This window comes from Paramormyrops kingsleyae, chromosome 17 (genome assembly GCF_048594095.1).
Source record: "Paramormyrops kingsleyae isolate MSU_618 chromosome 17, PKINGS_0.4, whole genome shotgun sequence".
Classification (NCBI taxonomy): Eukaryota; Metazoa; Chordata; class Actinopteri; order Osteoglossiformes; family Mormyridae; genus Paramormyrops; species Paramormyrops kingsleyae.
Window position 1 is genome coordinate 8279778 of NC_132813.1, and position 19902 is coordinate 8299679.

Genomic DNA, 19902 nt, shown 5'->3' on the forward strand with positions numbered 1-19902 from the left:
CTGTAGGTAGTGCAGAAATTTTTACCATACCTAACTCTCTTTGTGGTTACAATGATAATGACCTTAAGTTCTGACAAGCAACACTTTTTGTTTATAGCACATCGTATTGCTGTATACATCCTCACTAATTTTCCATAATAGCATGAAATTAACTGAAACATGCACATCTCTCAGTATGAATGAAGGTGAGATGTTGGTGTCTTCCTACTAATGACAACCATGTTCAAGGTCACATTGTACGCGTCTTTTAACTCTAGTTCCTGTCAGACAGCATTTATTGATGTGGTGGACCTTGGTTTACTGGCGGTTTCATGACAGCATGGAAATATGAACTAATACTGTTCATATCCTGTTACAGACCGAAATGGTAGCTTTCACTCTTCTAAGGCTGAAAAATGACAAGTTCAGGCTCTGAAAGCTGCTAATGTGTTGTTAGCCAGACATGAAATTGGATCTGCAGTAACTTGAGACATAAGCCTTTTGAACTGAATTTATTCTAAAATTGCTGACAATTTCAAATTACTGTCATAACACACCTATTACAAAACAATCAGTACAATCTTGCAGGATGATTGATGCATGGAAAATTAAAAACACTACATTTGTTTTCTTCACTTGTATTCTTTCTGTTTTTAACAATTTTGAAACCGTCGTATGGACCTTGGTCTTCTATATTAAAGGTTAGAAAGCTGAAAACATTTAAAAGTTTTTGTTATGAATGTCACATTTTTTCAGCTCAGAACCGTGGCCAGGACGGTAAGCATGTCCTGGTGTCTATCACTATTCTTCTGAGTGCGCTTGGTCAGTCCTGATGAATGTAGTGTTTCTCGTTCACCGCCTGACTAGACAGGAATTTCCGTTCATTTTCAAGAAGTAAGCATTCGTATAACTTTTTCCTGTATTGTCTCTTTTACCTCTTCCTCTCCCTGTTATACACCTGAGCTCTGTCTCATGACACGGACTGGTCGTGGACTGGAGAGACACGTTAGGAAGATTTCTTTGCGAAGATCATCGTCCATGCTGAGGCCTATGGGGACCATCTCTCCTGTTACAGAGACGCCCTTTGCACTACTAGAACTGCCTGTCTTTCCCGCCTAGACACATAGTTTAAAAACTGCTAAACTCCCTGGATTAGTCCAATGGTACCTCAGTGCATCCCTACAAATCCTTTATTAGAATTTTCCTGGATACAATTTCTACTACAAATGACTCTCTGGCTGACACTACTTCCTGTCTTCCATCCCTGATCTCACCATGACCCCCCCCCCCCCCAAGTCAGGTCTCCTACACCTTCACTCCCCTGGACTCTCAATTGTCTAAGACCTGGCTTCCTGTTCTCAGCTCTCAGCTGAGACTCCAGGGCCCTCAGCATCCTCATCTACCTCGACCTGAGTGCAACCTTCGACACAACGTCCCACAACATCCTCAAGACTGAGGGTACTGGCCTAGACTAGTTCTTGTCCTACCTGTGGGACAGGAAGCAGTTCATTTCCATCTTTGAGCGCTCACCTTCCTCCTTGGCGGGCACCCACGGGGTCCCCCAAGGATCTGTTCTTGGACCCCTGATCTTTGTCGTGTGCATCCTCACTCCCAGCTGCACTATTCAACAATTTAACCTCAACCTCCATGATGCTGATGATACCAACCTTCACCTCAGCACTAAATCCATCCAGTCACCAACCTTATTCCCAATTTTCAGTTCAAAACCTGGGTGTAATTCTGGACCCTTCTCTCATGTTAAACAGGGAAGCTTCATCTATTAGTAAAACCACCTTTTTCCACCTGCCACGTGGCATCAGATCCAAATCCCTGCACAAGCTCCAAATGGTCCAGAAATCCTGACTAACAGCTAGACCCACCTGCACATTTCTCTTGTTTCCTGTGACTTGATCACATCCGTTTCAAAATTCTTCTCCTCATCTAATAATATGCAAAAATCCATCTAATTATTATTATCATTATTTCCCATTTAATTCAACGCTAACCCCTCTGCAAACAGTATTTTGCACTTTTAATTTCTTCCTTTGAAATTTGCAAATATTTTTCTGTATGTAGTCAATTAAAATGAACATTCTTTCAAAATTCTTTCACTTTAAACTATTATTTAAAAGTAATAAACAATAGCATATGAAATGTGTCCATTGAAGCGACAACATTGGATTCTCCATCTCTTCATAAAAGGGTGTCACGTGGATGACGATCGAATTACCCGAGGTGGCATTGCTGAGCCGCTCTAACATCGTCTTTTTCGGGGAAGACAAATGGTCCCTGGATCCAGCATAGAACTCTGCACTACGAGAATGTTTTGTAAAATCCGCTGGATACGCACAACCAAGAAGAAAATTAATACATTAACACACTGTAATTCCACTCAGTACTGTCAGGTGAAATAGCGAACAAGCGTTTTACAAAGCAAACAATCAACAACAACTTCGGTGTACTGGGTGAGGGAAAAAAAAGACTAAACTCTCTGCATTTGTTGATTTTACCTCGATAGTGCACACTAATTTGTCAAGAAATGATTACTCGTATTACAAAAGTAATACAAAACTATCATACATAATTATTTCTATTGACTGTAAATTAAAAGTATAATAAGTTGACAGCAGCAATGTGTTTATCGCAGAGGCGAAGAAGCGGGGGGTGGGCGTGCCCCCCCCCATATTTCATTTTTCATTCGTCCCTCCAAAAAAACCGTTACATTTACGTTATAACGTGTCCCCTTCAATTTCGCACTCTCTCACACCTGCTTTATTGATTCTGTTTTCCATATTTGCGATCTCTAAAACTTAATAGCACTGTCATCTCGTCTATTTCTTCTTGTGTCGCACTGTTTTTGCAATGTCTGCACTTTTTGCACACTTGCACTTTATGTAGTCCTGTGTCGATCGATGTAGTGTTATATGTAGCACCATGGTCCTGGAGGAGCGCTGTCTCGTTTCACTATATACTGTATTACTGTATATGGTTGAAATGACAATAAAAGCCACTTGACTTGACTTATATATAACTATAAGAATGTTTTATACACGTATTTTCTCAGCCGTTAAGTGCACGTCTCTTACATTGACTGTAAATGAATGGAACTAGTACAAACGCCCACATACGTGTCACCCAGTACAAAATTGAAAACACACACGTATATTTTCTGTGGAATAAAGCTATTCATACATAAAAGTCGAATATATTATTATCATTACGCAGAAATTGTGTAAGACTCATAATGTAGACCAGATTTTAAGGATTACAATAACACAGAATATACACTGCTTTTGTGGTATAAGAATATAATATATTAAATAATAATATATATCATTATTATATCAGTATAACATAGTCTCCGACTTCTGTTCTCTCATGACCATACAATAACCATTACATGACGTCCATTCCGGGTCATTGAAGCGCGTCCCATAAGAGTTTCAACACTATATTTCAACACAAACCAAAAGCGTAACAGCGTCTTACACGTGCGCGTCACTGAAGTCACGTGAAAATGCCTGTCAGCGTCACCAATGTCACTGCTGGAGGTTCCTCTCTTTAATTGCAGAAAGCTGCAAATTTGTTAAAACGGTGGATGCCTGTTCAATGCGCAGATGAAGTCATGCAACCATAAAGACAAGCAATGTTTAAAGAAAAATCTTGGGAGGATATGATTTTCACATCAATCACATGCACATGGTATTAGTTTCTCTAAAAATATACTCTTTAATTGTCTAAGGCAGACAGAGACAAGTATGATTCACCCTGCCCACCCTGAAAGTTTACTGACGGAAACTAAAGTGTTTGACTTAAGGATCGGAGCTCACTGTGCGCCGCGGAGGTTTGGAGCGGAAGGACTTCGTTTCCTGTTGATTAAATGTCTTTGTCTCTCACAGTAAGTTACACACATTCTCCGTGCTACCCGTTGAACGAGAAGGAGCAATGTAAGGAGTGAAGAGGGGGAGGAAAAACAAAAGTAAAAGGTAAGCGAAAAGCTGCTGTTAGCGATTGGCATGATGGGCTGCCAATGTGGTTGCGTGTTTTCGCTTTTTGGGAATTTTCTGTTAATGAGAATTAATAGCTTTTGGTCATCTTAAGTACGCTGAGACTTTCTGATGCGAAACGTCTCAATAGGTCCGTATTAATCTTTGCACTGTTTTGCATTTGTCTGCCCTGCTGTTCTATAGATACATCACCGTTTTCCATCCCCTGAATTTGTTGGCAGCGAAGAGCATCTATTTGCAGTTATCTTTTCCGAGAATTTTTGTTGCAAATATGCATAATCACAATGATAACACTATGGAGAAACTTTCGTTGTCAGCATCAGCGCTGTTCGACGTTACTTTTTTACATCCCAGTCTTTCAGTTTAGACACAGGGAATCAAGTTGTCACTACGTTTGACAGCGCTACACTGCGAGTCTTTTACCTGTTTTGACATCTCGGTGTATCAAAAATGTCGTTTATGGAATTTCACAAAAAGACTGAGAGTAACACTGTTTGTTTGATCCTGTCTTTGTTGCTAAAACATAGCTTTGATATTTCTTCAGTATTTATAATACTGTATTTGTCTTATTTTAGTTTTTAATATTTGAAATTTGTCTTACCACTTCTTTAAGGGTAGGTGATCTTACCAGTTATTCCTAAACACCAACAGTTTCTGTACTGTGATCATTTTCACTTAGTGTGAAGGTAGCTTAGATGACAAAAAAAATCCAGCTGAACATGTTAATTTGGTTTATTTTTCTTATGTCTTTTCTGGCAGTATACAGAAGTAACTTACTGGTAAAAAAACATGTGGCCTTATTAAGTTATTCCTAGTAGACACAAGTTTCTGGAAGAATTTCATCAGACACATGGCTTATGGTGTCACAAAGGCTATGCAGACTAAACAGCCCATTTTTTTCCTGGAGATGTAACAAATAGAAACTATCTTAGGGCAAATGGAATTTTTAAGTTTGTATACTTGGAGCTCTATACTTGGATAGTGTCTTGTAAATTTGAATGTCCTGCTTATTATTCTCAAACAAACTTATCTTGATAAAAAGCAGCAGGTGATTGTATCTGAGATGAGAAAATAAAAAATATCAGTGTTCTGCTGCTGTTTGGTATGCTTCCTTGTCAGTCTCCAGCTGTCTGTCTCAGATAGAAGAACCAGTCTGATGTCTTTAAATATTTGGATAGTTATCCAAGGTATCCAAGTCTGTGTTTGCGTTTCTGTACTCAAAGCCCTTACACATACACTGTATGTCCTTTTTACATAAAGTTAATGTTGGAGTACTGGGTGTGGGTAAGAGAGAATATAATATATTTGAAAAGACTGAAAAATGAGGCCTTGTGCAGATTATATGTTTGAGAACCATTGCAGTTTGTATAATAGATGTTTAAAGCTACAAATGGATATCATTGCTTTCAAGTTTTTTTTTGATAAATTATTCAGCATGATATGTGGCATACTGTGTCAGACGGGGGTGTGCTGTGTCTGCGATCAGAAGGTCGTGGGTTCAAATCCTATGGCTGGCAAAGGGATTTCAGGGATGGGACCCTGAGCCAGACCACGAACTCTCAATTGCTCCATGGACTGTCTGATTGTGTGTCACTTTGGATAAATGCATCTGCCAAATAAATAAAATGTCTATGTAATAATGCCACGTGTTTCATATTCCAAAAAGGTATTTTATTGTATAATTACAAATTAAATTCATTTAGATCATTCTTCCGGCCCAAAAGACTAAATTAGCTTTCATCTTAACATTAGCATGTTGCGTGTTTGAGCATGGAGCACACAAGACTGTAAGTAGGATGAAGCACATGGGTAATTTTAATGAATTTCCAGTTACGTGAGTAAAGATTTGTGCCACGCCAAGTCACGTTTAGCTCCCCATCATCAGGCTGTAATGCACAACCTCCTCCACTCCGACCGAAGTTTCCTACCTCGTGGACCAATTTATACGACGCAGACATTATCATGCACGCTCCAACACACACGCCTGTGATCTTCCCACACACATACCATATCACACCCATAACACTCTAGCCTGAGGCAAACATGAGCGTTTTTTCTTGGCTGACATTTGGGATTGGGTTTAAATAAGCAAAGTGTTTACTGAGCCGCTCTTGAAAATATGCCGCAATCGCGAAGGCCAGGCCATGTCTGACATTTCAGTTGAACTCCATGTCCACTTCTTGCTGGTCTTACGCAGCAAATGTACGAAAAATTCCATCTGCGGAAACTCTATGCATTTTACAGCCAAGGACATTACGAGTCATGCTGTGATATGCACAAACAGTTCACAATGAGCTGTTCTTTCCTAATTTTCCATTTCATAGTCGCTTCCTGTTTCTCAACATTTTGTTATGAACGTTCACTACTGTCAAGTACTAAAACATTCTTAATTAACATGATTTCTGCTGTAATTCTATTCTTTTCTGTTTTCCTTTCACTGTGTCAACATACATGCCTTATTAATCTAAACCAGAGTGTTGATACCAGTGAAACTTTTTTCAACAGAGGCAAAAGGTAAATTTCTTTTATAAGAAAATGTTCTTTCATATATAAATTGTTTTATTTGAACGTACATCACAATGTGTCACGCTCCAACGGAAAATATGATAAGAATGAGCAAAAAAAAAACTTTTCTGCCGTTCTTTAACTTTTTACCATTGAGTTTAATGCTCACCAGTTAGACCAAAACCACACCCCTGCGACACACAAGCATCCTCCCCCTGAGCCTACTTTCTTTGTGACACCAGTGAAAATGGAAATGTGAAGAGGAGGAGATGGAGGAGTAGAGGCAGAAAGAGGAGGAGGAGGGAACGTTTGGCAAACACTGAAAAAGTTCTCTCGCTGCCTCTCCGTTATTCTGTCACCATAGTAATTCTCCGCTGAGTTGCTGCTGTGGCAAGAGTCGGGATGCGTGCGAAAATGTGCTAGAAGAGATTTACCCCTGGGTATCTATGTTTCATTCAACATATTTCTTTGTTGTAGGCTCAAACTGAAATATAACCTTTAATCCCTCTTTTTAAATTTTATCTTTAGAGGCAATAAAATATTCTGATACGAACCAGAAGAGGGCAGCAGAATCAGAATTTCTGCTTTGTTTATTTTAGACAATAGTTTCATTTTATAATAACATAAGTACTGGATGTAGAGCAGGTTATATGGTACTTTTTAATTTAGCATTACTGAGACGGAAAGAGATGCTGTTAAGTCATCACTTGGAAAAAGTATATAAGCATTTTCGCAACAGCCCATGAGTAAGAATGCCTCATACGTTCGTTGTCTAGCAAACGACAATTTTACAAAGATTTTGTTCACAGTTAAAGCAGTATAGTCGTCGCTGTACAATTGAAACGTTTAATTTCTGCTGCATTCATAATATGTTCGTTTTCTGTGCTGACTGGTGACATTTATTTCCTGTATTTTTGCGTTTTCAGGTCTGCCTACACTGCCGGATTACCTTCAGCCGCCAGTTACGATGCGGTTGTTAATCGTTCACCAGACCACTCAGTTCACAATAAAAGCCATGTGTCTGCCACAATAAAGCTGAACCGCGTCACATGGCCCCCGGCTAGACTTGGAGGAGGGATTACTGTTTAGAAGAATTTGCCGAATACCAATAACAGGTCTCTTATTTTGAAGGCGTGGTCTATGTCGCCTTGCGTCTGACTTTGGCGTAACTGACTGTACGGAGAGCAGAATGGGTCAATCAACCTCCTGTCTCACCATCGCATGTGTTAAAGAGAAACGGAGACCGGTGGAGTCTGGAGTAACGCGTTTTGGTGGAGTAACGAGCAAGGAGCGAAGGGACGACCGGTTTGACAGGAATCTGGTTAAAAAAGAGGAGTTTCCGAGGCTGGATGAGAAGTTGGGGCGCACTCCATTGCCGGATACAAGTGCAGAAGGGCAGAAGTCGCCAAGTTGCCGGACGGAGAGCATAAATCCTAAGAGCCAGTCTACCGGCGAAGACAATAAACCAGTGGCGGCGGTGGTCCGCGAATCCCAGACAAGATGTGGCGTGGACTCCGTGGATGCAACGCGGTCTGATCCGCGGACCCCACTACACAGATCGGTCCAAAGTAATTCTTGGCACGTTGGCCCGGACGCGTCGGGGAAGGACCATGACAGGAATACCATGGAAAAGCAGTCACCCAGAAATGGTTGTCCCGAGGAGGGGGCGGAAAGCTCTCGCGCTCCCGCGGTATCGATAGTTTTAACAGATTCGGGGGAAGACGAAAGTGTGGGACGGTATTTACGCCTGGAGACCGGAGACTGCAGCGGAGCGCGTGCTGGGGGCTCCGGGGACTCCGGTTTCACAGACGCGGATACTGCGATGACTAAATCCCCAGCTAACACTGTCGCTTGCCCGGGCAGGACGCACAGACAAGGCGAGAGGAGCATCAGTTCCCCAGTCGACTTGGGAAATCGCCGTTCCAGCTCAGGAACCTCCACGAAGCAGCCTTACCAACTAGCGGAGGGCATCCCGGGCAGTCTGAGTTTCCCCGGGACTATCCCGCAGCTCATCGTGACCCCCGATCCCAGTCCCAGTCGAACCGAGACACCCCCGTACCCTCAGCAGGCCTCCGGACTTAGCGACGGCGCACTGTCCCTCGGCGGGCACCGGGACCAGGAGTCGCCGTGCTCGGACAGCGGCTGCGGGGGCTCGCCGGTCCCCTCGCTCCTGTTCCGCAAGCTTTCCAGCTCGTCCTCCGCTGGCCTTTCGTCGGCTTCCTCGTTTGAGGAATCGGAGGACGATTTCGCCGGCAGCGACATCGAACCCAACAGCGGTTCGACCGCATACAGCACGCTGGGCAGCCCGGACGAACCGCCGGGGGTGAGTATCGTTGTGTGTTGACAACATCCTGTGTTCATTTTTAGCGAATTGCAAGCCAGTCCGGGGCGATCATTAATCTTGTCAGCACAGTAGTAAATGCTTGTCAGTGCAGCTATAAATGGGTGTCTTCACATGTCGTGCTTTACTAAGCACGATGGCAGAATAGCGGGATGTTTGCGTGGTGCGTATTATTTTGAGCAGTGTTGTCAGATTGTCGGCGTGTCCCATAATTGCAGCAATAAGCCGCAGACTGACCCTGAAAACGGCTGCAGGCAGGTCGAGCTAAATGGGGAATGTTCTCATGCAAGTTCTTACTGATCTAGACCTTGTAATGGATCTCCTGAAGCACGGAGGAGGCTGTCCTTCCAAGAGATCACAAAGCTTTAATTTACAAGTCGAGTCAGTCATGTATGGGCTCGCAAAGTTACTGTTTCTTTAACTGGGGTGGGGAAGAAAACGTGTTAAATTAGTTTGTATCTCTTTTTGCCAGTGTAGGCAAGTTTAGTTGGCGTGCTGTATTCTCTGCTGAACTATTGGTGCATTTTTAGGGTATTATAGTGCAGTGGTTGTAGTTTGACGTCATCACATGACGTATTGAATTGGGAGACTGAACTTTGGGGTTTTGTGAAATAAAAGATTGATTCATGCTGTATTGGGAATGAGAAGATGAGTTGACTGGCTGTTGAGTGACAGTTTTTTCATCACATACTCGTCTTTTAGTCTCTTGCTTGTACCAACCACATCTTATTTCAACTTATTGGTTTGACTATTACTGACGGGATGACCAACCTGGAATATTTGTTCATCTGATATTGCAGTATGGTAGTTACACTATTAAAAAAAAAAAAAAAAAAGTTTTAAAAAGCCTTGTACTTCTCTGGTTGCTCTGTGATCATAAACGTAGATGTAAACACTCCAATCTCAGGACTATACTGATTTGAAAAACATCATGGAGCATCTTCATGGCGCATTGAGGACAAAGCAGGGAATCAACCTGGACAGGATGTCACAGAACAAAGGGGGGGGAAAAAAGCTCTTCGCGTGCATTTTTATTGGAGACGCACAGCAGCAGATAGTAATGGGTTAACACAATATCACACGGCTGAGAAATGTAAGGAATGTCCAAATCCTGAAAGGACAGCATGTCTTTATTGAATTTGACTAATCAAAGTGTGGACTTCCTGCACAGACTGCAAGGCTTAATTCTTGTCGCATTAGGAGTGTGACACATTAGATATCATCATCATCATCCTCCTGCATTACTCACCCTCTCACATACTCGCACTCCAGTACACTCACAAGGTCACACCCATGCATGGTCTAGGAAGTTTTTTTCCTGTGCAGACTTGTTAAGTACATGTCAATTTATTTTTACGATGCAATTTTCTTTTTACCATTTGCATAAGCTTCCATGGAAATTAGACTGCGGTTTGTTTATAAGCTGAGTAAAATACTAGTTGTGAGTGAATGGATTGTTTGTTCAGCGATGTTTCACTGTACTGTAATTTGTCCGGGGTTCATTGTCAGTTGACTCTGAATCAGCAAATGGCTAAGTAACATCCCAAAATCCATAGAATGTGGGCCGGAGGGAGAGTGATTGAGCGCATAGGCATACAGTGATCCATCCCCGCCCAGCTCTGATCTCTGTGTTCCTCATTGTATGAGCACAAATGTAGAACCATAGTCATGTACTGAACAGGTATTGCTCTCTATGTTATGAATGTCTCCCTGGGGTCCATCCGGTTCTTTCCAGATCGATTGAACCAGAGACCACACTGGCACCGTGTCTGTGTGTCGACGCACACGGGCTCTCAGACTGTACGCGGCGCGAGAAGTGTAATGGAAAATTGGGCTGAAGGTGCTTCCGTTGCTAGGTGACACCGTTTCCATATATGGTATTGTCTGTTTTTGCTCTCGAAGGTCTCCTCTCCTGCTCCTCCTGCTTTTGCGGTGCCCTCCTCTCTTCTCAAACAACCTCAGGCCGGCTGAAGAATTTAACAAACTGTGCAGCAGTTGCACCGTTTGTGGGGGGTGGGGTAGGGGTGGGGGGTAAAGATGCAGATAAGGGACAGAGAATCTCAGCCTCTTGAAAAAATTCAGAGTGAGTTGCTGCACATCTAGTATCTTCTGACTTCTTGCGATTTAGCAAATGTGAGTTTTTTTTTTTTTTTTTTTTGCAAGTATGATGTGAGAGAGATTTTCCAAATGGCAGAACTGGCAACAAATTATGGAAGTCTGTGAGGGAGGCTGTTCTGAAACCTGCCTCCTCCCTTCGGCCAGTATAAGCTGAGCAGCCTGGCCAGGCCTGTCCCCCTCTCTTTTTGGCCCCTCCCTCAACATCCCTCCATTCAGATAAAGTCCGTCTCGCACCATCTCTCTTGCTTCTCCCGAGGGGCATTTATACTCGTCGGACTGGTTTTGCGCCACGAGCTGGGCAAGGTGGATCCATGTTTGTGTAAGGATTGCCACAGGGGGATTGAGATGGGATGGGGGTGGGAGCTGAAAAGCAGATGCGCTCAGGGGAAGAAGAATGATGCAATATTTTGGAAGCGGCTTGGACGTGATGTGATTTAACAGCCGCAGGTGGTAGGTGGCTGTTAACTGTTCGGAATTGCTTGGGCGGGGGACTGCCATCATCGAGCAAGGAATCGTGTGTACTTTTTTTTTTTTTTTTTTTTTATGGCTCTGTTGTTTGCCACCCCACACCCCCTTACCACCCCCGAGATTTTCTCATGTTGGGGTTGAGGGGGTTTTCAGCATGGCTGCCATCGTGGTTTTTAGGGAGGGGCAGGATGGAGGATGAGCAAAAGCCTGGCAGGTGGTGAAATTCATGGGGGGGGAAGGGGGGTTAAGGGTAGTTGGGAGAGGAAGGGCTGGCTATGCTGAACAGTGATGGGATGTGCTGCTACCTGCTTGCAGTTTGTCATGCGCTGTGTGTGGTGCTGGTTGCACTGGTGCTGGTTGCACTGGTGCTGGTTGCACTGGTGCTGGTTGCACTGGTGCTGGTTGCACTGGTGCTGGTTGCACTGGCGCTGGTTGCACTGGCGCTGTGCTTACTTGTCCGTGTTTATTGGTGCCACTTTTCATCTTCCGTGTGGCTGCCATCTTAATTACCAAGGTATGATGCATAAAAATATTGCATGACAACATATGTTGGTGTGTGTGTGTGTTGGGTTGATGTCATCCTCATTAGGGAGGGTCTGTAGAGGATTCTGTCGAGTCGGGGGAGCTGGAGAAACCTTACCTTCAGGGCACAGAGTGGTTGGAATGTTCTATCATGATGGATAGCTTATTTAGAACTTTCATTTCAGCGACTCGTCAGCGCTGGGTGTGCCGCTTTGTTTTCCGCCTCTGTTTTGTGCTCAGACATGGGGTGTGATGCCTCAGCGACACGACGCTGAATAAGAGCCGCTCCGTGCTGTGAACTCACAGGCAATACTGTGATCTCCACAGGGAGAACTTTGCTCGGCTGTCTCATTTCCAGCCTGTCCCGCTCCCGCGCAGAATTGGTCCAAAATTACCGCGACGTTCCTACTGATGGCTATCATGTTATCATCGCTAGTAGTTTCAGAAGCCCTGAATTGGTCTCTGCATCCAGTGGCTCATTGCGATCCACTGGAGCAGATATGAGGTCGAGGTTTTATGGAGGATGCCCTTTCTTGCATCCAAGAGCTGACGATCTCCCTGTGGCACTCGTAGGGTTTGATAGGTGGCCAGGAATTAGAGAGCTGCTCTGCTGCTTGAGTTCGGCCTGCTCCTTCAGACACGCACGGATGGGCTCAGTGGTGCAATTCGTACAGCCTACATTCTATTTTTGACATTGAAAAATACTGCTGCATACTGGCACCTGTATATCGTAGCCATTCTGCTAATTTGGATTGAGAAACTTGTGCTCATTTGTCGTGGACAGATTTTTATCTGCAAGTGTGCCTGTGATTTGTCCTTTGTCTTCTGTCTGCCGCTCTGGTCTATGCTTCTTGGAAGCGATATTTCTATCAGGGACAGATAAACGTCTATTAACCTGGATGGACTTGTTTCCCTCCATTCTCGCAATCGTCCGTATGACCTGCATTGACTTTGCTGGCAGAGCTTCATTCTTGCTTCTCTTGTGCCTCCCCCCCCCCCAACCATTCCACACCCTGACCCCAACATTGGCTCATTACACTTCATCATCAGTTTTCCCTCCTTTTTCTCTCTCTATATTTAGACGTGACGCATCAGTCCACAGGTGGCTGTGTCAGTATCGTCCCTCCTTATGCCAGACACAATCCCATAAGCCAAAAACACACTGACACAGCAGAAACCAACTCGTCTCTGCTTCCACCTCATTGGAGACGGACAGCTCGAGTCAAAACTCGCCAGTGCTTTAAAAATTCGCGTCTACGTGCGTCAGTCTCCGCAAGAACAAAGCGCCCTGACATTGTCACGCTGAGGAATGCTATAGACGAATTCCAGCTTTGCGTATGGACTGGCGTGACGATGCTACACCACTTCCTTTACGAAAACAAACCCATTTCTCCCTCCTCCTTGAACGTGACTCATTAGGCATGCCTTTTTTTTTTTCTCTTGTCCTGCGTTTCTTGATTCTCCGCCTCCAGCTCGATGGCTCGGCGCCGCTCTGATTATTTAGCGGTGGATAAGGTGTGCAGCGGAGACGGATCAATGGGATGGTAGAGGCGATCTCGTCAGCCCCGGTTTCCCAAGTTTATTGACCTGGAGGGGGTTGGGCGTAGACTAAAGGTGAAGGATGATGGTAATGTGTAAGCCGCTGGAGCTGGTGTGCGTGGTGGAGGGCGGGGAAGGGGCGTGAGCCTTACTCTGGTACACTGTGGAGCAGGGGCAAGGTGCATTTCCCCTGGCTCGGTCTGAGAGACCGGACTGCGGGCCCCTGTACAAAGAGGGTAAGAAGTTTTCTTTCCCGGTCCCCATCCAGACCAAGTCGTGGAAGAAGCTGAAGACTATGGTGCACTGCTCTCCCATCACAGTGTCGTCCAAGAAGTGCTACCCGTGGGTGCAGCTCGCCGGACATGCAGGTACGGACAGGCGGACTCCTTTCCGGGTTCATCGTAACCGTTTATGAGCGTGTATGTTTGCGTGTGCCTGTGTGTGCTGGGTAACCCCCTGCGTCTTAATCCGCGTCTGCTGTCATTGTGTATTTGTAAGTTTGTCGCATGTCCTGACATATGACATCACTTTATAAGCAATTGCATCGATTTGTTGTTGTTTTTTTTTTTTTTTTGATCCATCTATTGCGTCCCCGCGAATTCTAGGGAGCTTCCAGGCAGGGGATTGTGGGAAGCTGCTGAAGAAGTACTGCGAGTGCGAGCAGCAGTGCCTGCTGAAGCTGATGGAGGACTCTCTGCGGCCCTTCGTGCCCGGGTACTACGGAGTGGTGCAGCAGGGCGAGCAGGAATTCAACCTGATGGATGACCTTCTGGCTGACTTCCAGTCTCCCTCTATCATGGACTGCAAGATGGGCAGCCGGTAAGGGCTGTGGGCATGTGGGCATGAGGGCACCTCTTCATTCCCACATGGTGGATTGATCCTAGAAAAACCCAGCAAAATGAATACGGCAATTTTAAAATTGAAATTGTGGCAGTAACCAAATAATACTGTGGCTACTCTGACTTTAAGTATATTATCATTGTATATGCTGTATATATGTATGTTTAATTTTGGAAAGAAACACAATGCTGCCCACTCTAGGAGAATTCGATATTGATTTCTCGGTGACCTCAGCGCTTACATAAGCGCATCAACTTAACACTTAAAAGTGTTGTTTTTTTGTGTTTTTTTTTTTTTCTTTCTCCCACTTATCTGCAGTGACTGAAACCCCCCCCCCCCCCCCGTTTGCCCTTTGACTTTTTGTACCTGCTTGCTGTAAAGCCCGGTCTTTGTCCAAATAAACATGTTGCAAATAAATCCGCGTAGTTAAGCAGGGTTAAGCCGTTGACTGGCGATTGTGCCGTTGTCCGTGATGATCTGGGAGTTACCACATGTACCCAATGTCTACATGTACCCAATTCTGGCTGGCGGCTCTTCCTAGGAAGACGCCGAGCTGCTCGTTTACCGTAAATGTCGCGGCGCTTACACTCCTGATGCCAGCAGCCTCAGGTCTCACTGATAGCACCTTTCCAGATACAAAGGTGAACCCTTTGATTGTCGGCTTGTACTTTTATGGCCAAATCGTTTCGGCTTTGGCGCTGTGTGGAGGCACTTTGATGTCCTTCCGTTAATATCGGTCCTCATCTGAGTAGTAGCATCACAGCCATGAAGGACACGGTGTTACTGCAGTGTAGTGGACTGTCAGTCATAAGTCATCTTATGAATATTCATTACAAATGGACACGTCCAGCTCACTAAATTTAGGTCATCGTTTTGCAACATTGACGTGTACTTCTTTGGAAACTTGGACACAGTTATGCAAGGTCTTCATTAGAAAACATTTTTGTGATAGTATTCATTGTATTCTATCTTTGGTACTAGACAACTTTTTGATCACTTTCTGCGGTGCCTGTTATGTTTTAAGCTACTGGTTCCATTTCCTGCTGTTCTGTAAGCTGGACAATTAAATTGCTTTATCGGTCTCATTATCTAAATGTGCCATTATGAGGGTGAACCTTTTTCTTATGATTGTGTAGGGAGCAGAGTGAATATTCGTGCTAAAGGGTGCCTCGTGTCGTCCCTTTTGTCCCCTGCCTTCAGGACGTACCTCGAAGATGAGCTGGTGAAGGCGCGGGAGCGACCGCGGCTGCGCAGAGACATGTATGAGAAGATGGTGGCAGTGGACCCAGGTGCGCCTAGTCCCGAGGAGCGAGCCCAGCAGGCCGTGCTCAAGCCCCGCTACATGCAGTGGCGAGAGACCCTCAGCTCTACTGCCACGCTGGGGTTCCGCATTGAGGGCATCAAGGTTCGTGTGGTTTAAACAGATTGTATGGCGGGGGGGGGGGGGGGGGGGGATCAATTTGATTATCTAATCTGGAATATCCAGTTCATCTCGTTGGAGGCATCGTTCTTAACACGCAGCACACATGCCAACTCCAAAGAAGTGTGTGCTAGTCTTCACCACTTCTGTGTGTGCCTTCAGCCAATTGATTCTGGCTTCATATAGCTTAGAGGAGTTTTCATTCCCGCCCACGGCTTTGCGGACGCGCAGCCGGCAGTAGATGTAAACGTAGGGTGATAACTGGGAAAGGATGGCATTGAAACATGGACTTTTCTGTAGGACATGCCTGTCCACAGGCCGGGGTCTTGTCACGTTTACATGTTCTTGGGGGAGAAGGTTAACTTTCTGCCATTGCTGTTGCCCTTCACATAGAAAGCTGACGGCACGTGCAACACAAACTTCAAGAAGACCAAACACAGGGAGCAGGTGAAGCAGGCCCTGGAAGACTTTGTGCAGGGGAGAATCAAAGTCTTGGTAAGTGTTTCCTGGGTAATCCTTGAAGGGGGGCGTATACGGCTCCACAACATACATCTCATGTGAGTTTCTTGTACTAATTGTCTGGGTCTTTCTGTGTGACAGAGGAGTTACCTGGAGAGGCTAAAGGAGCTGAGGGGAATTCTGGAGAAATCCGAGTTCTTCCGGACCCATGAGGTGAGTGGTATCCTCTTGAGCAGTTCTGTGGTGTAGTAGTGGCTTGATGTTCTCAACAGTGCCCAGTACAATTCCAGGTAAACGTAAGACCTGGACTGTAACAAAGTAAGGATGTTGCTTATTGTTACATGTTACTGGAATACCCAGATTGACTCAACTCTGATTAGTTCTATAGTCTGATAACCTTACTACTGCTGCTATAGGGGGTAAGTCTCCTGCTGAGCGTAACATTGAACTGAAAAACGCTGTTGACTGATCCATTGAGTCCAAGTCACTTTGAATTGACTTCAGTGGTCAAATTGGAATGTAGAATCTGCTGTCTGATTTGTCTCTGGACTGAGTGGTAAACATCTTTCCTTGGGTCCACCAAGGTGGTTGGCAGTTCCCTGCTGTTCGTGCACGACAAGACAGAACGAGCGCAAGTGTGGATGATTGACTTTGGCAAAACCGTGCCCCTGCCGCCCCCCCTCACCCTGGACCACCGCACCCCTTGGCTGGAGGGTAACCATGAAGACGGTTACTTGTGGGGCCTGGACAACCTCGTGGAAATCCTGAGCTCGATGCTGCCGGATGCCTGAGAGGAGCTAACAGGACAACATAGGCGAGGTTTTGCACAGACAGACTGGTCCCCCAGCCTGAGAAGAGGAGGATTTGGCGAATCGACACAACTCGAGAAAGGGAGGGAAGACCAAGCTATAAAAACTGAGCATGTACTGCCTCTCCTCTCACCCTTGGGCTCACTGCTTCCCTCTGGTGGTAAGAAGAGATGTGGCATTCCACTGCGCTCTCAAAAAGACATTCTGAATTTCTGAAGTTGCCTTAAAGAAAAAGGAAAAAAAAAGTCCACGTGGACCTGTTGAACTGTTTTGTTTTTAATTGTTTTACAGATGCATAACACTAGAACACTGGAAAATGTGTACAGTTTTATTTTTCCTGTTTTGTTTTAATGTAAATAGTTTTATTTAAGTATTTCGGCCATATGGATTGTAGATTAATTGTTTTTCTGTGCTTTCTCTGTGGGAGTTTTTACAAGAGTCTTTTTATTGCAAAGGACGAGAGAACCATTGCAGAGCCGTATAATGCATTGGGGAAATGAGCTGGAATCTAGACTTTTTAAGAAACTTGATGAAAAAGTCTTACAGACTCTTTGAGTGCAGTAACAATGTGGTTAGAGTTCAAAAATGTCTTTTTTAACCAATGTACATGCATGCTGGGATGGTGGCCTTGTGTCACTGCCTTTAGGCTAACCAGGCTATATGCAATATGTTATCTGTAATTGTCTTGGCTTAGCACTGGTTTCTGTTTACCAGCTAGATAAATCACACTAAGATTTTTATTTTTTTTTATCCAGGAGGCGTAACAGACTTAAGTTCCACACACTTTTTAGGTCACCTTGCATCAGTAAACTTTGACAGCCAAAAATGGAAAGGACCATATCAGTCAGATCACATACCTTGAAAATGTATAAAACTGGTAATGAAATTTCATTGAGTAGGGAGTATTTAATTTACAGCTGTGGTGAATGAACATTTAGGATTTATTTCTGAATGCCAAAATCCTCTGCTGCATGTTAACCCACTGTTTTGATGTGGCCGCTGAAGCAAAACTGTACAGTGTTTTGTGCTCATCTTTGGGGAAAAATGCAGCTACAGATAACAGCTTATGTTTTTTTCCTAGTTTATTCAACAGTTTAAATTCTATATAGCATGTTCTCATTCTCGGCAGTTTTGAGAAATTTTGTGTTCTGGGTTCGAGTGTTCTGGGTTAGGGAGTTCCAGGGGTTTACCAGTAAAAACCAAAGGAAAATGCAAGCCCAGTACAGCCTTGCTGCTTAGGAACTAAGGATTACAGATTTGGGATAAGTGTTAATTGACCCTGAGGTGGAGCAGCTTTTGACAGTGGCAAAAATCTCTCTGTGGAACTATGCTTTTAGTATGGCTGTGTTTCCATGTACACAGAAATGTGGTTTGTGTTTGGTGTATCTAACAATGTGTGTAAAGGCATCTTAACTTCAAAGCCATACTGGGTATCAGTGCCACTCAGCCCCCATTGCTGTTACCAGCCTGTTTATGACTGTGGATTTAAAATATCAGTTTACAACTGGTCTGAACTGGTTAGAGAGGGAAGTTGAACAAAAATATGACTGTGACTTGTGATCTGAATTTTTGTAGCTTCTGGTACATTGTGACTGCAGGCGTTTTGCAGATTTAGAGGGATTTATCGCCCACACCCCCACCTTGGAATTTAAGATTTTTAAATTCAAAGATATCTAAAGCAATATTTCAGGCTTTTTTTAAACAGCACTCGGGCATTTTTATCGTCAGTTTGACGAAATGTGAATGTTATCGGTATAAATTCATAATATAAATTTCAGCCTAAGAGATGCTGTTGCGGTGTGCACACTGCAGTGGTTCTGTACGGGCATCTCTGGCTGAAAACCCAACAATCTGAATCTGAACAACCGGTGAGAGACGTCGTTCGAAAGTCACATAATTAACCTGAGGATTGTGGGCATCTTAGTAATTTTGAATTTACCGCTTTTGTAAATGATACTTTGTCTGTGTGTCTTTTGCTACATTCCTTAACCAAGTGCTACAAAGCGAAGCACCTTTATGTGTTTTGTACACGTCCTACCCTGACACCTCTTTCAGAAACTTTAAACCAGGAAAGTGATCCAACATCATTCCCCCAGCAGCCCCACATCTCTGGAACATCACTGAATTGTTTACAAATGGTGTTCTGTGTATTGGATTTTATTTTTTTACAACACATTGTAACCATTATGTTGTATTAATCGGACTGCATGTCAGCGTGCAGGGATGTGTAAAGAGGATGTGAGACTCACAGCGATAGTTTCTGTGTCTATATTCTATATGCCAACCATTGATCCACCGGACCATGTTGTGGGTCAGAACAGAGTCCCCTGTGTGTGTGAGAGACAAAGTCTGAATGTCAATAAACTGGATCTGTGAGCCTTAGAATCCGGATGATGTCTCCTTTCTGTGACCACACTGGGGTCAGACAGCAGCTCTACGAATAACTTGATTTGAATACAAAGTCACAGAGCTAATTTCACATCATGAGTGGATCCAAAATACTACTTTGTTTCAGCCCCGAAAAATTAATTACAATATTACTGCATTTGTTGCTATTTCATAAATCTGCCATAATAAGACTTCTCAAGGTCAAATAGCACATTAATTTGGTAATCCCCTGGATGTGGTTATCTCACAGATGATACTTTTAAGGGTATTTAGCAAACAAGTGAGTCATATTTGGTGTGATGTTTGCCAAAGTTGATTTACAGCATTTTTGTTCAAGTTTACAAGAAAACTGATTCTCTTGTCACGACGGTGAGCCTCAGCCAGCTAATTGTCACAGGACAAGTCATAAGTGCTGGTATTCAGCTATGTTCTTAAATATCAAAGGATCACTGTTACCCAATACGCTACCTGACTTATTTACCGGAGCCGTAACCATGGTTGCTGGGA

The 19902-nt window shown here is 44.1% G+C and overlaps 1 protein-coding gene across 3 annotated transcripts; it reads left to right on the forward strand.

The window, feature by feature from the left end:
• Positions 1-2404: 2404 nt before the first annotated feature.
• itpkcb (inositol-trisphosphate 3-kinase Cb) lies at positions 2405-19392 on the forward strand. Of its 3 annotated transcripts, none has more exons than XM_023813709.2 (9): positions 2405-2444; positions 3879-3965; positions 7418-8814; positions 13748-13847; positions 14085-14298; positions 15520-15724; positions 16133-16234; positions 16340-16411; positions 16783-19392. In XM_023813709.2, the coding sequence occupies exons 3-9, from the start codon at positions 7681-7683 to the stop codon at positions 16987-16989; spliced, it is 2034 nt and encodes a 677-aa protein (XP_023669477.2). In that variant the 5' UTR covers positions 2405-2444; positions 3879-3965; positions 7418-7680; the 3' UTR covers positions 16990-19392. The 3 variants fall into 3 exon arrangements, with proteins under 3 accessions (XP_023669477.2, XP_023669476.2, XP_023669475.2); XM_023813708.2 differs by lacking the exon at positions 2405-2444 and adding an exon at positions 3494-3681; XM_023813707.2 differs by lacking the exon at positions 2405-2444 and having other exon boundaries at positions 3735-3965.
• The last annotated feature ends 510 nt before the right edge of the window (positions 19393-19902 follow it).

Coding starts and splice junctions, on each gene's coding strand:
- itpkcb (XM_023813709.2), top strand. CDS start 7,681: ATGGGTCAATCAACCTCCTGTCTCACCATCGCATGTGTTAAAGAGAAA. Junction 15,725..16,132: donor TCCGCATTGAGGGCATCAAG/GTTCGTGTGGTT, acceptor CCCTTCACATAG/AAAGCTGACGGCACGTGCAA. Junction 16,235..16,339: donor AGGGGAGAATCAAAGTCTTG/GTAAGTGTTTCC, acceptor TCTGTGTGACAG/AGGAGTTACCTGGAGAGGCT.